The sequence below is a fragment of the Ictalurus punctatus genome, chromosome 16 (assembly GCF_001660625.3).
Source record: "Ictalurus punctatus breed USDA103 chromosome 16, Coco_2.0, whole genome shotgun sequence".
Lineage (NCBI taxonomy): Eukaryota > Metazoa > Chordata > Actinopteri > Siluriformes > Ictaluridae > Ictalurus > Ictalurus punctatus.
In genome coordinates, this window is record NC_030431.2 from 25,353,727 (window position 1) to 25,377,082 (window position 23,356).

Consider the following 23,356-nt stretch of genomic DNA (forward strand, 5'->3'; position numbering starts at 1 on the left):
TTCCACAGCCAGTGGAGTTGGACGAACCGACATTACGTCATTTCTGCCGCCCCAAAGCCCTACGTGCAGTTTATTTATTCCTGACTTATAATTCAGGACTTGTAAATTTAAAATTCCATAAATATTTCTGCATATTTGCTTTCTTGACTTCTGTCGTTCCGATGAGTCACTCGATGCTTTTGAGAAACTGGCGGAGGTAAGAAGATGGAGACGTTTGTATATTTTTATAGCTTTTTATAGCTTTAGCGCAGACTAAAAACAGCACATAGTCTCGTCATTTAAATGTAGCTTATTACATTATGTTTATGGTATTTTGGCAGACGCCCTTATCCATCCACAGCGACTTACGTTTATCTCATTCATGCGTCTGAGCAGTCGAGGGTTAAGGGCCTTGCTCAAGGGCCCAACAGTGGCAGCGCTGGGGCACCTTCCGACTGACCTTCCGACTGACCTTCCGACTGACCTTCCGACTGACCTTCCGACTGACCTTCCGACTGACCTTCCGATTGACCTTCCGACTGACCTTCCGACTGACCTTCCGACTGACCTTGCAATTGGTAGTCCAACGTGTTAACCACTGAGCTACCACAGCTTATTCGAAAGTAACTTCAAAATAGTGAAAGACAAAATCGTCATAGTTGGCGCTCTATTCTTAGTATGAATTTTTTAAGATATGTCATTTAATTTTGAAAAATTTTTTTAAAAAATAATAAAGATAAGCCTTGCTGACTCGGACACGCTAAGAGCAGTTCGGAATCATGGACGCAGATGTCGGTCTGTCTTTAAGGGTGTATGAGTGGAGTAGTTTGTCCCACAGCATTCTTCCCATGGCATTAAGACCTCGTGAGATATGGATAAATGAAAGATTTGAGATTTTCAGCATCCCGTCTAATATCTAATATCGCGCACGTCACCACAAGCCGAATTTTGTATCCTGAATCTGTTTTGTGAGTTGTGAACTGTGGCTCGAACACACGGCATCACCTGTGCGATTCCATTTCATATTCCGGCTTTATTCATCACCGAGTACAGTAGAACGTTGAAGAACAATTACTTAAAAAGAAAAGTATGTCTTTAAAACCAGCACTGTGAGAAAGGATCTCTTTTTTTTTTTTTTTACGATATTATGCAGTTTAAGATAAAAGAAGATTCCTCTGATGGTCATCTCTGAATCACAGCCAAAACACCACTGAGCCAATTTTTACCCAATCCCGGCTTGAGCCAGAACACGGCCCCGCCCACAGTGACGGCCATGAAGGTCAGACCAACGAGGAGGCGGGATGACGAGGCGGAGCCGCCGGTGCGGTCCCAAACCCGGGACAACTCCGACGGTGCCATCGTGAGGCCTGCTCTCACTTCCTGGAGTTCGCTCTGCGACAGAACAGCTGGAGAAACATCTGCCAGAACTTCAAGAGCTGCCCGTTGACCGGACTGAACCGCACCGCTGAGGTAACCGCACCAGCGCGTGGCCGTCTCTGTTCCCGCCCAGTAGATCCTGAAAACATGGAGGAAATCCGTTTTGAAATAGCGCTTTATCCTGTATTCTTGATTCTGATTGGTCAGAAGGTGTTGATTCATTTTCTATGGCAGCAGCTTTCCACTGGTTTGCATTAAAGTGCTCATTCTAACACGTTAGTAATCATCGGTACGGTGAAGTGTTCTGTAAGGAGAATAAATGGTTACGCAACATCTATGGAAGGAGTCTCCAGTGTCGGAGGTAAAGACGTCTTCTGGACGCCTTGCGTTAACATGACGAGCTGCATTTTTTTCATATTAACGCGGCTGTCGAGGGGACGGCTGTTCATAGCTCCCGTTACCCGTGAGCGGAGAACAGGTATGAACTCCTTTCACGGTGATCCACGGCGTTGCGCGTAACTACAAGTGGATAGAAAGTACGGTGTGTACAAACTGCTGTGTTGGACGAGGAATGGAACGCTTCATGACACGCTGGTAAAGGAAAATAATCCACTTCGGCGAGTAACGGCGAGTCCGCTTCATCGCACCACGCCGTCGTTGATTATTTTCCTAGAGCAGCAGGACACGGAGCGCTTTTATTCCGTACACACAATACGATCGCTTCGGATCGATCGCGTTCGAGCGCCTGTCGGGGGGAAGAGCGGTTCACGCTTTTCACTTTGTCACCGGAGTCGACCGGAGACCTGGAATTGCTCCCTGACCCGCCGTTTTCCTCTGAATCCACAATTACTGCTTTTGTTAAACGTTCAATATCACTTAAGCTTTATTTACACCCGGATGTTTAACAGTGCGCTTGCGTCCGCAATCGAGTCGCTAAAGCCGATTAGCCGATCAGACGCTCGCTTCGGTCCGAAGCTCGGTGACGCAAAAACGCGCGCAAAAAAAAAAAAAAAAAAAAAAAACATCCAAAATGATTCCGTTATTAAACACCTTCTAAATAAACACCTTTAAATGAAGAGTCTCTCATTTGAATATATTTATAAAACCATTCTGTTAAAGAAAGAAATTTTCGCTGTCGATGAAGTGTTCGGTTGCAAAAAGATTTGAGAGAAAGGATTGTACATCTAAATAGAAATCGCGCAAATAAAAACGCAGATACACTCGAGACCACGCGCGCGCGCGCAACGCACCGAAACGTGATTCGGTGAGACGGAGGAATTTCCGGATAAAATGCACGTCTGACCTCCAGGGGTTTAAACGATCGCGATTTCATGCGTTTTAAACGCAGACGCTTTATTTAAATAAATTAATAAATAAATAAATAAGATTTAAAGGGGGGGGGGGGGGGGTTCTCTTTTTTCGCCCTTTTTTAAATTTGTTCTCCTAACATTTTTTCTCTCGCTTTCTTTTTCTTTCCTTTCCTTCAAGCCAAGAAACAATCGTTTGGACATTTGTCCTCTTTTTTTTTTTCTCCACCGTTTTCTCTTTTTTTTTTTTTTTTTTTTTTTTTTTTTTAGAAAAAAGTTCTTCAATTTTGTTTCTTCTGCTTTGTTTCTCTTCCTTTACTCTCCTTTGTCCCTTTTAAAGGAAAGCTTTACTAGACAAAAAAAAACAAAAAAAAAACACACATTTCCCCTCTTTTCTCCATTTTTCTTATTTTTTTTTCTTCTCATTCTCTTAATAAAAAAAAAAGTAACTTTATATTGCTAACAAGATCCTTTTCTTTTCTTCCCAAAGTGTGCGAGAGTTAAATAAATCAAATGAAAGACATTTTGTATTTCCCATTTCTCTCTCTCTCTCTCTTATCTTTTTTAGAAATGGCTTTGAAAGTTTTTTTTTTTTTTGCACTATTAAACTTCCTACTGTCCCTCGATGGGGGACAAGTCTTTATTTAGACTTGTGTGACTGTACGTGGATATTCTCTCTGTGTGTGGATATAAAATATATCAAACGATCAGGGTGTTAAAGAATTAGATCTGATCATCTCTCATCGCTCACGCCACGTCATACGTTTCAAAAAAAAAAACGCTTTTTATCCAGATGTTACATTTTGAACATATTTCTCCAAACCGCATCTGTCCAGCAAAAATCCCTCTCGTGATACGTCGGCACAACCCGATCCCACGGATCGGTGACCTCGGCTTTGCGTCAGAAGGGGCCGGTGTATTTTCTAGAACAGCTGCAAATCACCAGTTCGTACTAACGCACGAGTTTCTATAGTAACAGCTCCTGTTACCAGTGGATCTTCCACACGATCGGAGACTAATAATAAACGAATATTTAAAAAAAAATAATAATAATAATTTTTTTTTTTTTTTTTTAAAAAGCACTTACTATAAAGTTTGTAATAGAGGTGGGCGATATGATGAAAAAAATATATCATATCGTGATACTTGGTTTTAACAAAATCTAATAATAAATATCTACATTATTCTTTTTACAAACCCTCCCCGGCTGGTGATGGTCCGTGGGCGCGTGAACAAACTGCGAAGAAGGTCTGGAGTGCTGTACGAATAAAACGGGATTTTAAAATGGGTTATTTTGGTCTGAATAGAATTTCTTAAGTTTGTAAGTTATATTGAGTCACGTTAAGCTGGTACTGAGTGACGGGGGAGTGTACGAATGTGTGTGTGAATGTGTGTGTGATGGATTGGCACCCCGTCCAGGGTGTACCCCGGCTTGTGCCCCATGCCCCCCGGGACAGGCGCCGGGTTCCCCACGACCCAGTAAGGATAAGCGGTATAGAAGATGGATGGATGGAAAAGTGTAGATGCTTCAGAGCTTTTCCTGTCGTCTAGGAAAGACTTTTTTGTCGTCGAACTGCAACATCGAGTGATTTATTATTCAACGCTGGAAGGAAAGACGAGCATCGTACGGTGTACAGACGGAGTCATGTGAAATGGTTGAAATGGCTTTACTGGGATAGGAATAAACTCCGCATGACTCTCTCTTGTTTATATTTCGTTCCATGGTCCTCAGTCTGGTTCGTACCTGCACTCACTGTTTATCCTTCACGGGATACGAGTGTGTATGTCAGGTGCAGGCATGTATGAAACGCCCGAGGCGTATTTCTGCACACCCTGCCGTTCACCTGGGACGTGGTTGCGTGTGGATCACTGACATATTAAAGCAGGTCTGGGTGGGTTCTGTTCCCTCTGAGCTCCGGCGAACGGCAGACAAAGCCGGAGGACGAGGGCGAAGTGTGTGCTGGCTTTTCAAACCGAGCAGAAAAATACATGATCTCAGACATCCCCCCCCCCCCCCCCCCCCCCCAAAAAAAAAAAAAAAAAAAACGCCTCTAGCTCTGTTTTATCGACTCCAGCTGCCTCGGGTTTCTTTAAACCTTGATTTGTTTTTTGTGCTTCAGATGGATTAGGAATTAAACAATCACCCCGGGGTCGTGCTGTTATAGGATGCTAATCAACGACAGCTCGGCGTGACGTGACGTTCATCACGTTCCGATAACGTAAACGTATTTTATTCCGGTTACACCACAGCCGTTCATTACAGAATGACATGTTGTACTCGTTATCCTTTTATAGTGAGATTGAATGCTGTAGAACATCCAGGAAACAGGTTCGTTACTCACTGAGCGGCGATAAACGATAAAGTCGTTAATAAACATTTAAGCTAATAAAAAATAAATAAATAAACAATAACGACTCAACTCGTCATATTAGCAAGAAACCACAAAGCGTCAAGCGCTCTGTCCCGAAGATGTCGGAAAACTTAAACTTACAGCTTTACCTCTTACCGTAAAGGTTCAAATGAAAACGTTTTCAAAGCGTTCGCGCCGGTTCGTTTGGGGCGTCGGATATGCGAGTCCCTGTGGATGAGCTGTTACTATGGAAACGATAAGGGAAAATTTGTACAAATTCCAATTGAAGCATATAAACAAAGTTGTAAGAGAACGTACAAAACAACGTGTACGCACGGTTCTTTTGAAAAGTAGCAACGTGTCATGTTAAGATTAGGCCACACCCCTAATCCTAACCCCACCCCTAATCTTAACTTTTAACCCTTTTCACTTTTCATATGAATTGAGCGTACGGGATTGTTGTTTTCCTATGAAATTGGTGAGACGTTTAATTAGAAGTATTTCCTAACGTTTTGTAGCTGAACTACGGGAAACTTCACCGTATCTACGATTACACACACGTTTTAAAAACGTATCGTCTGCAGTCCACGTTCCCGTGAACGAACTGTCGCTATAGAAACGATAACACATTAATATAGACCTGTGATTTGTATCTAACTAATCGACGCTGTGTTGAATTCAGGGGACGTGAGCAAGCCGTTCACGTCGGTGTGTATGTAGGTCAAGGACAGATTAACGTGCGCTTTGTGTTTACAGATCAGAACGTGGCAGAGAGCAGGAAAGTCTTTCCATCCTTCTTACTTTGATGAGATCTTTCTCCTCTTCGGGGATTTAATTCCATTATGGAAATGCATTACCTTGCAACATCACTCTCCTCTCTGGCACACACACGCGCGCACACACACACACACACACACACACACTCTTCCTCTTTTTCTCTGGATTTGTTCGGTTATGACCGACGCCTAACGGGAGCCATTATAAATGGATTATGGCGCTGCTTTCCCTGGAGGAAGCTGTCCCTGTGACCTCCACTCCATTGGTTTGAGGCACATTATGGATTTGTGTTTCATGCAACACATACTCACACGCACGCACACACACACACGCCTCCATGTCCTCCATTTACTAACTCTATATTCTGCTCACACACACACACACACACACACACACACACAATCATCGCTCCTCTAACCTCTGCTCCGTTCAGGGGCCACTAATGCACGTTAGTGAGTCGAGGCACAGTGGGGGTCGTGGTATTCAGAACCTAATGCCACCCGCAAACATTTAGAAGGATACCCAGTGCATACGTGTGTGTGTTTGTGTATGTGTGTTTTTCTTTTTGCTTCTTTTTACCTGCCACATGGTTTGCACAGGCCGGGTTGGTAGAATGTGAGCATTCCAGGAACCATGACGTTGACAGGACATCCTCCATTATACTCCTCTTTAGACCAGTCCTAAAATACACACGACACGTAATCAGGACTGTTTAAATCATTTAAAAATGATATATAAGTGTGCAGCGTAGGTGAACAGCGTAGGGCAACAAAAGGGCAACAAAAGGCTGGAAAAGTAAGTGTTACTAAAAAGAAGCAGCTGGAGGAACATTTTGCACCTAATTAATTAATTAACTAGTTAATTGGCAACAGGTCAGTAACGTGATTGGGTATAAAAAGAGGATCTTAGAGAGAGCTCTAAAACCTGTATATACCTTTCAGCATTGAATTCTTCATTCGGATTGGTCAGAGGCATTAATGCGCTTATCATTTCTATAGTAACAGCTCCTTCACAGACACACTCATGGGTCGCTCCACATTACCACAATGCTACATAACGAGTCGCTCCACATGACCAAAATACTCCATAACGAGTCACTCCACATGACCACAATGCTCCATAACGATTCACTCCACATGGCCACAATACTCCGTAATGAATCGTTCCACATGACCACAATGCTCCATAACCGTTCACTCCACATGACCACAATGCTCCATAAAGAATCACTCCACATGACCACAATGCTCCATAACCAATCGCTCCACATGACCACAATGTTCCATGACCTGTCGCTCCACATGACCACAATGCTCCATAACCGTTCACTCCACATGACCACAATGCTCCATAAAGAATCACTCCACATGACCACAATGCTCCATAACCAATCGCTCCACATGACCACAATGTTCCATGACCTGTCGCTCCACATGACCACAATTCTCCATAACCAGTCGCTCCACATGACCACAATGCTCCATAACCGTTCACTCCACATGACCACAATGCTCCATAAAGAATCACTCCACATGACCACAATGCTCCATAACCAGTCGCTCCACATGACCACAATGCTCCATACCGATTCACTCCACATGACCACAATGCTCCATAACCAGTCGCTCCACATGACCACAATGCTCCATAACGAGTCATGCCACATAACCACAATGCTCCATAATGATTCGCTCCACATGACCAGATTGTCAAGTTGAGTCGGGTGGGTTATTATTGTCATCCCTCTATATAGCTCGTATACATTGGAATAAAATGTCATTTCTCCAGGACCATGATGCTAGGCAGAAGAGTAAGACTACATAAAGTGCAAATACACAACAGTGTGAGACAAGTGCAGGGCAAATATACCAGCGTGCACAGGTTACACTCTAAACCTCATCGTGAACTGAAACTCTGAAACTTTACATCAGTAAACTGGAGAAATGTCTTTAGTGTACTCTGGCTGTGTGTGTGTGTGTGTGTGTGTGTGTGTGTGTGTCAGAGAAAGTGGAGATGATCTCAGGACTCAAACTGAATATTTTCCTCATGTCAGAGATGCTATCAGTTTCACCAGGAGAGAGTTTCACCATCAGCTGTAAACACGTTTACTCCACTTTACTGAAGATGGAAGATATATGGGTCCTGACACTCCGAGCCAACCTCCAGCCCAAAGAAATACACACTCTCAAGAGCGTGCGCGCACACACACACACACACACGCACACACAAACACACACGCACACACACACAAAGCATCTCATTTTTCACTTTCCAAGCAAGATTCTGTTCATGATTTAGCTATATTTTAGATTTTTTGCCCCACTTACACCCAACTTGGAGCTAACAGACGCTCACTACTGACTGATCTACAGAAAACTAACATAACCGTCCCAGAGAGCAGGACGATGACTACGTTTACATGCACATCGATATTCCCATATTAATCAGAATTTGGCACTGTTCGTGTAAGCTCCGCAATCCGATTGCCCGATTCAGATTAAGACAATATTCTGATTCCCCAAATTCCGATTCCCACCCCTGGGATACGCCTGTTTTAATGGAAAACACGTTGCATGTAAACACCGTATTCAGAAAATCCACTGAAAGGAGATATACAGTATGCGCATGCTTAGTCCACAAGGAATTGTGGGTGCTAACAGATGCTTGTAGCCCTGTCAGAGGTTAGATTGTAACACAACGACACTATTAGTTTCTGCACCTGTTTAGCGCGCTAGATTTTAAACCTGAAGAGGGCGTGGCCTTAACCGCCGCTCATGCCGTGTCACGGGGCAGCATAAAACTGCAGAGTTCCGCATAGATGAACTCACAGACACAGACAATTGGTGAGCGTCACTTTGATTGACAGGGATTGACCCACAGCCAATTTTGCTCTCTTGGACTCCCAGCCAGAATCGTCAGGATTCTCGATGATCTCGTGACCTCTGGACGATAAGCTCTACACATTCCAGTTGCACCACTCGAAAGCCCTTCAGTGGGTTTTTTCCTGAATTTTCACAAACTGATAGTCTAATATAAAAGCACGTGACCCTGACCAAGCAGTCCCTAAGGTAGAAGGTGTATTCTTCGGTTCTTTCGTGCTGCCCCCTCCTGGTGTGGAGAGGGTTAAGAAATTCACATAGCTGTCTTGTCTTGTTTTGTCTTGTTTTGTTTTTTTGACTAGAAACGTAACAATACCGATACCTGTACTGGAACCTCGAGTATCCGCCGATTTTTTTTTGTTTGTTTGTTTCTAATCTTTTCAGATTTAAAATGATTTCTTTAAGCAAAATACTTAAAAATATATGTAGGATGAAATATAAGACTAAAAACATGACTTGCACAACACAGCTTTGATCAAATAAAATAACACTAAAGATCACTTACACTGCAAATAAGTGTCTTTATATGCTCCAAAACAAATAAAATCTTTCCCATTTGTTACACAGAATCAAATTTATTCGTTTTTTTTTTTCCCCTCTGCTATCTAATCCACCATTTTTTCGCTCATATCCTGGATATCAGATCGGTGCTGTCTCGCTGTCTCTACGTTCCACATAACTTTAGACGACCTTAACATGACGGTGCTCTCTGGAAACCTGGCCCGTATTTATTTCACACGCAATTTATATCTATTAAAATCAATGTACTGTATTTTTCCGAGTGACAGTAGCGAGGCAGGTGCATGTTCATCTAAATCCGTGCAGACGATATTGACGTGATCGCGAAACTCCTCCAGCTTTCCCATAACCCGTCCCATAAAAAGCCACGGATTCGTCCCTGTGGGTCTGTCCATCGCTCGCTGTCACGTTTTTAACCGTGCGTTTCACGTTCTGTTCCTTTTCAATCACGCTCGAGAAAATTTTTTTTTTTTTAAATAAATAAATAAATAAATAGGTTTCTAGTAGAATGAGAGCTTAATTTTTAAAAAAATAAATAAATAAATAAATAATAATAATAATAATCTAACACTTTTGTAAAGCAGCGAAGTCAGAACACGTCACCGCTCTGTGTTGTTTCGCTTTCACCCTTTTTTATGTTCCATGTTGTGAAGGGCTTGTTACCGGGCTGACAAGATTATTGCTGCAGGAAAAAGAAGAAGGAAGAAAAAAAAAAGAAAAGAAAAGTGATAAATACAGTCTTATGTAACACTACGACCCTTTTCAGTTATTCTTTGAATTCAGTCATAATTGTTCTTAGAAAAAATTATAATAATTATAGAAAGTGCGTTTGCACGAGCACTAATAATACTCTCTTCAGAGATTTGTAAAAAATATATATATATATATATATATATATATATATATATATATATATATATATATATATATTAGACGTTATACAGGATATTATACAGGACGTGGAGTTACTCTTAACACACCTCAGAAAGTTGATTATTTTCCTACAGCAGCACGTCCTGAAGTGTGCGTCGTCCCCCCCCCCCCCCCCCCCCCCCCGTTGTACAGCCCGATCGGCGATCTGATAAACGATTACAATTTTTTAATTCATGAAAAAAAAAATGATGTGCTACTTTTTATCCTTTTATAGTTACATTTAATGTTGTGGAAATGTCTGTAGTTAGTTAGTAGTTAGCGAAAAATACCATTTCGATAAATATTCGTAAATCCCAAGCCCAAATGCACCAAATTCTTGGAGAGAAAAAATAAATAAATAAATAAAATACCCAGGACCAGCCGTACTGATTAAATTTTAATGTTTTAATTCCTACCGGACGTGAACACAGAGCACTCCGCTTGCACAGCTGCTGAAGGACTTTCACCTCAAACCTTTGATTCAATAAACAATTTTACAGCGTTTTATTAAAGGCATTTAGCTATTTTATTTGATAACTGAATGAAATACAGTGTCAGTAATTAAATTAGGTCATCTACTGTACACGAGAGCCTACGATCCTCCAACACCGTCCGCAGCTAAAGGTTCATTCTCGCTAATCTGTTTAGCAAACAAAGCACGGAAGGCCATGATTAATATCGCACGCCTCCAGTTCACCGCTACGAGAGTCGTCGAGGTGATCATTATAAACACGACACCCCCTCTATGGGAATCACTTTCGGGGAGCATAAACGTCCACGCGTGACGGCCACTTTCATATCGTCTGACGTCCCACCGTCGTTAGGGACCCGCGACCGTTTTCCTCGCTACATGTTCAGAGGTCATTTTTTCACACCGCGTCAGTCCTCCCGTTGTTTCATTCAAAATCGGTTTAGGTTTCTACGTAAACACACTAAACGTGTTTAAAACCATTTCTAATCGGATTTTATTTTCTAATCTAAGGACGCTTTAATTACATAATAAACCTGTGAAAACCTTCCGGGTCGTGTGTATGCATTAAATATGTGGTACAGGGTGCAGAAAGGGTTCCAATTAGAACCCTTTTTTCTCATCTAAGAACTTTTAACTATCCAATGAACACTTAAAGAACCCTTTTTTTTTTTTTTTTTTTTTTTTTTTTTTAAAATCACAGCATATGTGCTAACTGGGTACGTGTGTGATACACATTCCAAATGACTTCGAGTTCATTTCTTCTCAATGCAGAGAACCGTCTGTCCCGTTAGAGGAATTCTTAAAAGGTTCTATGTAGAACCTTCGAACGGTATTCCGAGTGGAACCAACGGTTATCCAAAAAAACTTTTAAAGAAGTCTTAATGAACCCTGGCTAAGTGTGTGCTACAAGCTCCAAATTATTGGTCGATATGGTCATCTTAATGATGGTTGCTTGCGCATTTGCTGGAATCCTTCAAGGTTCCTTAAACAATATGTTTTGGGGTTAGAAAGAACCCTGGAAGAACCCTCTTTTGTTACACGTCCAACTACAGTGAGTCGAATGAATGATGTTGTTGTCAATTCAGACACAAAGTGTCTGGTGATTGTTCCGCACTGCTCGAACGTGTCATGATCTCGTCCTCGCCACAGGAGGTGCCGGTTAATGACGAATTAGTCACACGTTCGTGCCTCGTTAACGAGCATATTTAAAGCAGCGTGAGTCGAACCGTTCATCACGACGCCAATCAAACCAAAGTTCAACGTGTTTTTCTCGGACTAATTAAAACGTCACGTAATCACAAAGTCGTAAGTCATGTAATTCCTGTGAAACACGGGGTCATATTAATATAACGTTCTAATACGTTGTTGTTTCTATAGTAACAGCTCGTTTACAGTGGGGGGGGGGGGTTTGCATATAAATACACTTTTTTTTTTTTTCTTTTTTTCGTTGATCTGTAAGGAGGCATTTATTATTTAACATTTACGGAAGGAGTCTCCAGTGTCAGTGCTGTGTTGAGCACAGTCAGAGGTTAAGCTGTAACTTTTCACAGCAGCACTATAAAAACAACACTAGTTTTAAAACAAATCGATTTAAAAGAAACGAGGTTTTAAACTCGTAATCTAATTTAACTTTTTTTTTTAACGTGGAAAGTTGGTAAAGATGGAGAACAACAAATAGTCTGAAGGGCTACAGAAATTTACATCAATTGCAATAATGCTCTCAAGGGATTCTGGAGGTGATTTACATCTTTTATATTTTATTAAAGAGCCTTAAATTGATTGTCCAGGAGTGAGGAGACTATGCATGACTGGGTTATTCAATCAAAAAAAAGTTGTAATCTTTGGCGCATTGCTGTGGTGCGACAGGAATAAAACACTTCGGGACATGCTGTGTGGTGGTAATAGTCACACAGATTAATCGAACCCTTGCCATTGTTGATTGTTTTCCTGTAACAGCATGACACGGACTGTTTACTTAGCAAGAGATCGTGTTGGCATGTAGCTGTAGTGTAGCTAGCTACAGTTGTCTGAATAATAGCTTTAACGTCCTGCAAAAACAGAGGAATGATCCAGGAGTTTTGAAGTTCATCCTCAGAAGGACTTGATAACAAGGCGGCTGTGGCTCAGGTTGTAGAGTGGGTTGTCCACTAACCGTAGGGTTGGCTGTTCATTTCCCGGGCCACATGACCCCACATGACCCCACATGATTCCACATGACCCCACATGACTCCACATGGCTCCACATGACTCCACATGACTCCACATGACCCCACATGACCCCACATGACTCCACATGGCTCCACATGACTCCACATGACTCCACATGACCCCACATGACCCCACATGGCTCCACATGAGCCCACATGACACATGACCCCACATGAGCCACATGACACATGATCCCACATGGCTCCACATGAGCCCACATGGCTCCACATGGCTCCACATTTCTCCAAAGTTGCTCCCAATGGCAAGCGCCTTGCATGGCAGCTCTGCTACCCTTGGTGTGTGAGTGAGTGTGAATGGGTGAATGAGAAACAGTGTAAAGCACTTTGTAGAACCGCTAAGGTTAAAAAGCGCTATATAAGTCCAGACCAATTACCCAGGCTTTAGCGAGAGAGGGGGAAAGAAAAGGAAAAAAGAGTTCCATGTCATCTTGAGAGTTCTGTCGAGTTTCTTCACGCTCAGAGGGCGTCAGGAGCGAGGTGACGAACACGGCTTGTCCTTAACGGCTTTCCGCGCTCCGCCTCGAACTTCTCGCTGAGATGTCAAGCTTGCACCGGGGAGTGATTTCACATGCTTTAATGTGACGTGTCTGAAACGAGCCTCGGCGAACGCCGTGCAGGGAAATGGAGCTGAACTAATCATCTCAGCCATCTTCACCATCAGACCAGACACTTGGCCATACGTGTCAGCAGGGGCGCCCCTTAATTCTGTGATTTATTCTGTAAAACCTTCATCAACGAGACATACAAGGTGCGTTATGTCACGTTATAGAACACCAGGAGCAATCTCAGAGCATGTGGTGTGGTCCACTCGTCTGCGAATGAACTTTTTTACCCTTTAAATACCGTGTAAATCCTTCATCGATGAGAAATACAAGGAGTTTTATACGATATTAGAAAGCATCAGGGACCATCTCGGAGCATGTGGTGCATTCGCTTGCCTAAAAAAAAATTCTCTGCATGTTTAGAATTTTATTATTTTTTTTAATTCTGTGTTTTACACTGAAAAAAAAAAAACCTCATCAGTGAGATCTACAAGGAGTTTTATATGATATTATGCAACATCAGAGGCAACCTCGCAGCACACGGTGCGTTAACATTATCTGTAAATTACATTTAGTACAATTCAATTCTTGGCATTATAGTGTAATAATTGAATCAATGAAAGGTTTATACGGTGTTCTATAAGGTCAAGAGCAATCTTACAGCATGTGCTGCGTTCATTGACCTTAAAATTGTACACGAATGTCAATTCTTTCTTTACATTCTGTGTGAAACCTTCGTTTAACTTCGTTAAAATTGTTTAAAACATGCGCTTTATAATGTAAAAAAAGAAAAAAATCACTGAGGTCTACAAGGATTTCTATATAATATTATATAACATCAAGGCGTGAGGTGCGTTCATTTGCCTTCAAATTGTCTGTGAATATGAGCTCAACATAAATGAGCGTGTATTATTGATATTTTTATTAAAAACAAAACGATGGCATGCAGCCGGTCTCGGGGAACGTGGAAGGACCCAGAGATGTCTCGTCTTATAATTTTTGTTGCATCAGACGGAAAATAAATAAAATAAAAACATCCTATGATGCATGAGACGACATGATCGCCTGAAGCGTGAGGAGAAAAACAATCCTAGAAAACATTGGGGTTTTTTTTAGATACTCACATGTAGCTTCCTGACTCATTTTTTTTAACACCCTGTCAAAAATGCCAGTATGTGGTCTGAGCCTGTGTTGCCAAACACACTGCTCTTCCTCCGTGCAACTCCAAAAACACCAGAATTAACTCCTGCGTTAAAGCCAGATTTCTCAATGACATTCCTGCATCACTGAGGGGTTTTGGTTAAGTAATATCAATTAGCATAATGCAGGCTAATGAGACGACGAGGTCTGGAGCGATGAAGCGATCGTGACTGCACTGGCTGGTGACTCAGAAGTTTGTGTCACTTACTTTCTCCTCGTAGTGAACGTAGGAGGCCGCTTCGGGGCCCAGATATTTCACCAGGCTGCTAACAACGGCATCTCGTCTGTCCTCCATCTGAAAGGGAGCAAGAATAGATCAGCTTTATTTAATGACGACGGCGATGACGACGGCGGCTGTAACGGGAAATATAACACCGATGAAACACACGGCAAGAACGACGACGAGTGTTCTAGCTGACGTTGGCGTTTGACGTTGGTCGAACACTCGAGATGCTCACCACAGCGCCGCTCAATTCTGGATTCTGATTGGTCAGAAGGTGTTGATATGTAGATTTTCACAATAGGTGCAATTTCTCTTGTTCTGGTGTGAGGAAAGGAGGAGGGCAGAAGGCCTGCAACACCACGGTCTAGCTGACGTCCCTCACACCACAAGACAAAAAGTCGCCACTTGAGCGCATTCAATTTCCTCATGGAAGATGCTCTAGCTTTCAACATGGTCTCTACATCCTCAGTTGTGAGACTAGAATCTATGAGCTGGTGCCCCTCAGGGGCCAGACCAACAGTTTCCATATTTCCGGCCGAGGCTGATAAATCAGCCCTCCGGATTGAGACAGTAGAGCCCTGCAGACAGGAATCTCCCAAGGAGTGCCGTCTAGCAGGGATATTATCTCTGAGAACCATATTCAAGCTGGCCAATACGGTGGTACTAGCAGCAGACGTAGATGGTGATCGGGGGGGGGGGAGTGTACAGATGTGACCTCGGCCATGTGTGCACCTTAGCGTCCAACCCCAGTGGTGATGGATGAGTGAGGATGAACCACAGCGGGCAGTGGGTTGTCTCCTTGGAGGTGAACACATCCACTTCCGCTTGGCCGGACCTCCGCCATATGGACTCCACCACTTGTGGATGGAGCCTCCAATCCCCATGCCTCAGCCCCTGCCTCGACAGGATGTCTGCCCCCACATTCCGGCTGCCTGAGTACTGCCCGAGGTATTTATATGTAGATGTGTTAAACGACATAGAACACAGCACGACTTGTATCAGACCACCCCATTTGTAGGCGAGCGACTGACAGGTGCGTAACCTTGTAACCTTGTAACCTTGTTACAACAACCTTGTTACAGAGCTACTGAAGTAGATGTTTAGTAGATGTTAGTTTGCGCCTTCGGTTTCATATGTGAAGACTGTATTTGTTGTTAAAAAGGATAAACCGACATGCAGATCAGAGAGCCGTCTATGGGAGAAAGCAAGTCATTTTGAAACCGAGGTAAGAAGGAAAATCAAACATCGGGCAGAGCCGATACAACAGTTTGGAATGTCCTGAAAAAGAAGGAAACCACTGGTGTACTGAGCAGCACAGCACAAACAACTTCGTCTGAAAAGTTTATTATTTCCATAGGAAAAAAGTGACCGCTTGCTAGTTACTTGGATTTAATCCAAATATTTCGTTCATTTAAAAAAAGAGAAAAAAAATTATTACTATTTCAAAAAGTAGAAAAGTTAAATAATTTAGATTAAGAATGTGATAAATATCATGTCCTTTTTTATTATCAGCGCTATAACGGAGGTATGTATCTAAAAGGTTTAGGAAAGACATGTTGCTCTAGACTTGCAGATCTTAAACATTCAGCATGTGTAACTTCTGCCATTACGCACATAAACGTAGTGAAAATACGAACGATACTCGAGCTGTGGAATTAGTTTTGACCGCAGTGCCGTGAATGAACACTAGCAAGACCTTCTCATGCCCGAGTTTTAAATTAATTGATATTTAAACTCTCCACATGATCACAGACCCGAAACACAAACACAGACTGAGAGACTCGAGAGCTGATGGTGAGGATTAAAAAAAAAAAGAGTACAGGACGGGCACTAGAAAGAAAAAAAAAAAAAAAAAAAAACACAAGAGCTGCAAAAATCACACTGTGTGTCCATTCTGTAAACTCTGCCAGCGCTCACAGGTGAGAGGAATGCTAATTAGCTGCAGCTCGCTACATAATAACGGAAGGCAAACAAACAGTTCGGCAGCTCGGCTAGCGGCGAATGTCTTTCACAATGGTGCTGCTGAATTTGAATGAAGGCTCTAGAGGAGATTGTGCTATGATGCGTTTTTTGGGAAGTGTGTGTGTAAGTATGTGTGAGTGTGTGTGGGCAATGAGAAACAGATGAAGCAATATCACACTCGTTCAGAACACACGCTGAAGTTTCCTCTTCTGGTGATTAACGGAATGAACAGTTTGGTGAACTTTACTCCATTTTTGCTCCTCTGAAGTTTTCCATGTGCACGCGTTAGGGTCTGAAGCTATCGTCTTTAGCTTTGTACGTTAGCTATGAGGCTAATGTGGCTAATGGATGTTTACGTCACCTAAAATTATTTGAGCAGATTTCGGCCTCGAAACAGAATTACATGCGTGTATATATATATATATGTGTGTGTGTGTATATGTGTCGCTTCCTGCCAACATGATAAACAACACATTCTAGCCTGCACTTTGACCTAGCATAGACCGTAGCCACGCCCTCTTGGTTTCTATTGGTTCATTAATACACAGGTCGAAATAGATAAAGAGCATGAAGCGAACGTAACTTCTACCAGAAGGATATTTCACGTCCAGCGTCCTTTCCCCTTCAGTGCTATCTGCTAAATGAATAAATGTAAACGTAACGTAAGGAAAATATACATCACTCCTGGAGGCCTCCATGTTTTTTTTCCCCACAATTTATAGCTCGAATGCAGCCAAATGCGGCATATTCTCCCTATGGCCTGTGTGTGTTATCCAGTACTTGTCTATATTCTACAGAAGCCCTAAGCCCTAATCTTCATTTGTGAAGATTATCTTGATGGGCAAAACATGTAAGAATCATAAACTTGTGTTTGGTCTCAGAGTTTATTTTCGGCGCTAATCCAAACGCCAATGGAAAAATCCCGTTGGCTTTTTGGCGAGGGAACCAGGGTGACGCTAGCTTCTGGGTCGGCCTACAGAAATACGTCATCCCTGCAGGATTGACGACTTCCACATCAGTGCCGACACCCCACATCCGGGAACACCGCTCTCTCTCTTAATGCAGAGGTAAAGTCCATCTGTACAGCGGGCAGTTATTACATTGACGATGGCGAAGACGCCAACGTGCATGAAACCATTCACAAGGCGTGAGATTTTCTCGGGATAAAATGACGTCATGAGAAAACAGATTTCGGTTATGTCAAGGTCACGAGAACGTTAAGTCGAGATGACAAGCAAACAGCAAAGAAAGAAAACGACTAACGCGTGCCTGCTTAGGGATTGCGTAACATTCTGTAGTTTTGTGTTTGATTTCGTTTGGGCTTTACCCGGAGTTATTTCCACTGCTCATTTAACACAAGGTGAGACACAGCGGAATATTTCCAGACTCATAACCGCAAAAACAATCCATTAAAAAAATTAAAATCCCAGAGATACTCAGGTAATAATTACATTAGCTCACATTCTCATGTGGAACGAATGCAATTAGAAGAGTGCGTTACGGCTCGTCTGGAAAAGGGTGTACTTTTTATCTTTTTTTTTTTTTTCCCAACTGAACCAAGCGTTTACGTTCGAACGTTTTCTGACCCTCGACTCTTTCCGACTCCGACGCGAGTTTGTTTAGATGACGCAGATGACGAGGTTGGAGAAGAGGTGTGATAGAAGGGCGGATTAATTGAACACACTTCGGTAAACACACGTTGCGTACGTGTTGAAAGTCGCCTCTTCGGGGATGTCTCCTGACGCCCGAATGCGGCGACTGCATCCATTTTCACCTCGCCACGAAAATATGCCTCGAAAGCTCTGAACGGTATGAAGCTGCAAACCTCTGGGACGGCCCCCAAAATCCCCCCACGCTGTTGATAACACTCTTCTGTTCCCGCTCGCTCTCACACCCTCTCTCTCGCTCGCATTTTCACCTTCTCCCCCTCAGTCTCTCACCTCTCGGCTGTTCCAGTAACAGGCCTGAACCCCGGCGATGAAGCCCACCAGCGCCGGGCTCCCGCTGGGACTGGTGGCGTCGAAGGTGACCCCGAAAGGGCAATGTACAGAGGGACGTGCCACGATCTCGCCTGAGAAGCCTTTCTGCTTCCAGAATGCCTGTAAAATTCGACACGCTTATTTATTACTTACTCGATACTTATTTTAGCATATATGAATATAGAGACAATTCTCATTACATACCTACATCAATTAACGTTTACTTAAAACGAGTAGTTTATCTAGGAGTGGCAACGTCACTGACGAGAAAATTCACCACAAAAACTAGCATATGTCAGTGACTCAATACTAACGGCGTGAATGATATACACATTCACTGTTCCTGAGCGGAGACAATAGCCCCGCCCATCTCGTTATCTATTGGTTGGCACGAACGTTGGCAAGAAGTGGAAGTAACCGCTAACAGAAGCAAAAGCATTTTTCACGTCCCGCGTCCTTTCCCCTTCAGTGAATTGGTTTTTCCACTGGCTATGTTTTTGTGTCCGGTCAGTGAATATTTATTTCCATGTAGCTGAGAAACCAGAAAGCTGCCGTTTTCATCCGTCTAACATATCGCTAGCAATGGGTTGGGTTATCGCTAAACCGTAACTATTGGCACCTCTGGTTTACCACACTTACTGCAAACATACTCGATCAGCTAAGATGTTATTTGGCGTCTTTAGTGGGGTTTTTGTTTTGTTTTTTTAGCTCGAGATTGAAGCTACGAGGCTAATGTAGCTCGCAAGAAATGAAAGTCCGTCTCACTCAAACGTACCCTGGCTGTCGACTTTAATAATTGAGTGTTTCAGACACTGCTCATCTCCTGGGATTTTCACACACAGCAGTCTCTAGAGTTTTGCACAGAATGGTGCCAAAACACTGAGTGAGCAACAGTTCAGTGGGTGGAAACACCTTGTTGGTAAGAGATGTCGGGTAGGATAGAGTAACTCCTATAATCACTCCTTACAGCTGTGGTGAGACTCACCTAACTAGACAGTTGAAGAATTTTTTTTTTTTTTAAAAATCACCTGGTCTTTTTTCCAGTGTTCACAAACTGTCCGGTTTGTGTGAGCTCGTGCCCGTGGTAGCCTCAGACACTTGTTCTTGGTTGACAGGAGTAGAGCCTGATGTGGCTCTCTGCCGTTGTAACCGATCCACCTCATGGTTTGATGTGCTGTGCGTTCTGAGGTGCTTTTCAGCTCATCACGGTTGTAAAGAGTGATCATATGAGTTATTATAGTGTGTGAAGATCCCATTAGACCAGCCGTTTCTGAAACACTCGAACCAGCCCATCTGGTACCAACAACCACGCATGCCATGGTTAAAGTCACAAACATCACACTTTCTCTCCATTGTCATGTTTGACGTGAACATGATCTGAAACGCTTGAGCTGTATCTGCATGATTTTATACATTGTGCCGCTGCCGCCCGATTGGCTGATTTGCATAACTGCATAAATGACCAGCCGTTCCTATTAAAGTGGACGGTGTGTCTATATATTTTCCAGCTTTCCAATTGTTACTAAAATACTCAGCTAAGAAAACTAAGAAGTGTCACGATATGCTAAGAGTACACTCGTGAAATGTAGAACTCTTTAGTCTAAGAGTATTTAAAAAAAAAAAAAACGACCCATAATTTGGAGCTTGCACCGCACACACTGTTAGAAAAAAGAAAAAAAAAAACGTTCTTAAATGGTTTCTTCTTAAACGATCTAATAAACCCTTAAGGAACTCTTGATGAACCCTCTCAACAAAAGGGCTCATTTGATAACTTAGGGTTCCCGGTCCTCCTTAAACGGCTGTACTTGGAAACACTTGGTAGGTTTGTAGGGTTCGAGAACTTTTACAACTTTTCTGGATGCCTCCGAAGAGAAACTGAAGAACTTTAAAGGGGTTCTAAGTTTTACGAGTGTACTCTTAACATATCGTGGCAATTCTTAGTTTTCTTAGCTGAGTATTTTAGTAATCATTGGAAAGTTGGAAAATACTTTATTATAGGTTCAAGAGGCCTTATTAAGAGATATTAAGAGACCTTGGCTTCATGAAGCTTCTACGGTAGGCTTTAAGAAAAAAAAAAATAATGATAAATAATTTGGGGTTTGTACCGCACACTTACCCAGTTACTACACACACTCTTGAATAAAATATGTTCTTCGGGGGTTTTTTAAGAGTTCACGGGATAATTAACGGTTCTTCGCTTCCAAAAAAAAGTGTTCTACATGGAAACCCATTTGACAGGGAAACATTTTGTATTAAAGTTCCAATTTTTTTTTTTTTTTGGAAGCTAAGGAACCTTAATTATCTAACGAACCCTTAGAGAACCATTGAAGAACCAATTTTTCTAAGAGCGTATGTATTACTATACCACAGAGCGGTTTGTTCACAGAGGGTTCTATACTGTACAGAACCGCTATGGGTTCCACCGGAGGTAGACCTGAACATCCCGAGACATATTTATGGAAACATTTAGAGTGAAATAGACTCCCATTACTTGTTCGTTACTTTAACCTTGTAGGTCCGTGCAGGTCGGAAGTTCACAGAATAATAATAATAATAATAATAATAAAACATAAGATAATCTCTTAGCTTGCCTAATAAAATAAGACTCAAACTGCACCAAACTCGTCTCTGATTGGCTGATTGATTTAGTGTGAGGGGATAATTGTGTGAATGTGCGTAGACTGTTCTCTGCGTTGTCCCTTTAAGGACTGCTAAAAGTTTTCTCCAGCTCTGTTTAGATTGTTAGTGAAGTTTCGCCAGAGACAACGTCCTCATCGGTCCTCACATAAATGTGCAATTTTTGCATAAATCCATGCATTTATAATTGTTCATTTCCATTATCTCTGTCTGTGAATACACAATGTGTGCTGAGCTCGTTACATAACCGCGTCCAACTCTTCCTATTACTCGTCACTTTCTAAACAATGGTAAATCCCTTCTCCTAAACTTCACTGCAAGCGAAAGCATCTGGCCACGTCATGTGTGTGTGTGTGTATGTATATATATATATATATATATATATATATATATTTAATGTAAAACGACTCGTTTACTGTGAGCAGCGTTCGACTTGTCTGAGATAAAAGGAAACGTTATTCAATTCCGAACACGCTTTCCTTCTCGCGCAGCTTCCTTCAACCATTAACGCAGGGAAAAACTTCATACATAACCGATGAGTCAGAAATGTGCTAAGCTTCTCTGATAAACACTCGTGTAATCAGACGTTAATGAGAAATGACTAATGTAGGGTAACGAACATTTACAGCCGGTTAGCCATAAAAAAGTGGAGTTCAAAAAAAATGCTTTCAGAAGGAATTTCAGTCCTCAAATACCTGCTCACTTTTCTATTATATGGTTTATATTCTACGTGGGGAGATGTGGAGCGACCGGTATCTAAAGTCTGTGTAAAATCCCGTCGATTGATAGGCGTGGTCAGGTGACGTGACGCGTTTCACGCATGGCGTGACTCTAAACAGCGCCTGTAAACCACGTCGTCGGCTTGTCGTTGTCTGAAGCGACGACGCAATTTACAAGCATCCGTCAGTACGAGAAAGCTTTCGGTAATATTAGGTGACTGAGGAGTTTCTAAATTTGCATATTCATGCATATTCATATCCGTAGATTCGGATATTATTCATGAGAGTGAACGTGTAAAGATGTTCCAGGTATATTTTTAGTTATTTCTCGGACACTGAAAGCTTATCGTACAATCTCGATTTTTTTTTTTTATTCTGTATAGGTTATCTGTAATGGTTTAAAAATGAAACATTCAGTTAATTGATATTCAGTAATTAAAATAAGTTAATAGAGGGGGGGGTTTTTAATAATCTGGCAGCTCTGGTTTATATTGTATGATATATGATTGTGTGTATATATGAAAGGGAAGGGAAAGTGATTTAACGTGGTGCTGAATGAAAATAGAAAAGCAGAAACTAGGAGAAAAGACGAATGAGACAGACAGACAGACGGACGGACGGAGAGACGGTTTGATTGATGTCTCGGGGAAATGGAATAAAAGGCTTAGAGAAGATGGATGTCACTCACTGTAGGATACGTGATGATAAACTTGGTCATGTGACCCACAGGCATGCACCGTGCAAGACTCCGACGCTCCAGAGGCAAAGCAGGCCGGTACTCGATCTGAGCTGGAAGAATGACAGGAAGTGGGAGGAGTCAGTCAGGGGTTAGGACTTAATATTTTGTTAAAAATAACATATAAACATGGACCAATCCCGTCTCTCTGGAGATGGGGATTAAGGTTTAAGAGTGGAACTGTGTATTAGATGTGATTTGGATGATGCGATCGTTCCAGTCCTCGGGTCCTGAGAGAAGCGATGCCCTCTGAGGCGAGTGCGCTGTGGGATGATTTAAACATGAGGTTCGCAATGGTGATAAACTGGTGGCTATAAACCTCCCAGATCTGTAAACTACGTTAGCATCATATCCTGAATGCAGAATTACGGAAGCAAATGTTGTGGATCAAATATCTGAGAGGGACAGAGAGACAGAGGGAAAGTAAGGGAGAGAGAGACAGGGGGAAAGGTAAGGGAGAGAGAGACAGAGGGAAAGGTAAGGGAGAGAGAGACAGAGGGAAAGTAAGGGAGAGAGAGACAGGGGGAAAGTAAGGGAGAGAGAGACAGAGGGAAAGG

The 23,356-nt window shown here is 42.4% G+C and overlaps 1 protein-coding gene across 6 annotated transcripts in view; it reads right to left on the reverse strand.

Moving 5' to 3' along the window:
* Positions 1–992: 992 nt before the first annotated feature.
* The window catches only part of si:ch211-127i16.2 (amine oxidase [flavin-containing] A), a 55,055-nt gene continuing 32,691 nt past the window's right edge, over positions 993–23,356 (reverse strand). For 3 of the 6 annotated variants that reach the window (XM_053686991.1, XM_053686992.1, XM_053686996.1), the window contains 5 exons: positions 22,752–22,852; positions 18,669–18,827; positions 14,752–14,838; positions 6,371–6,471; positions 993–1,495 (listed from right to left, as the gene is read on the reverse strand). In XM_053686991.1, coding sequence (XP_053542966.1) covers positions 1,162–1,495; positions 6,371–6,471; positions 14,752–14,838; positions 18,669–18,827; positions 22,752–22,852 — 782 coding nt within the window. In that variant the 3' untranslated portion in view covers positions 993–1,161. The remainder of the gene's footprint in view (positions 1,496–6,370; positions 6,472–14,751; positions 14,839–18,668; positions 18,828–22,751; positions 22,853–23,356) is intronic. The other 3 variants (XM_053686994.1, XM_053686995.1, XM_053686993.1) reach the window with 2 other exon arrangements.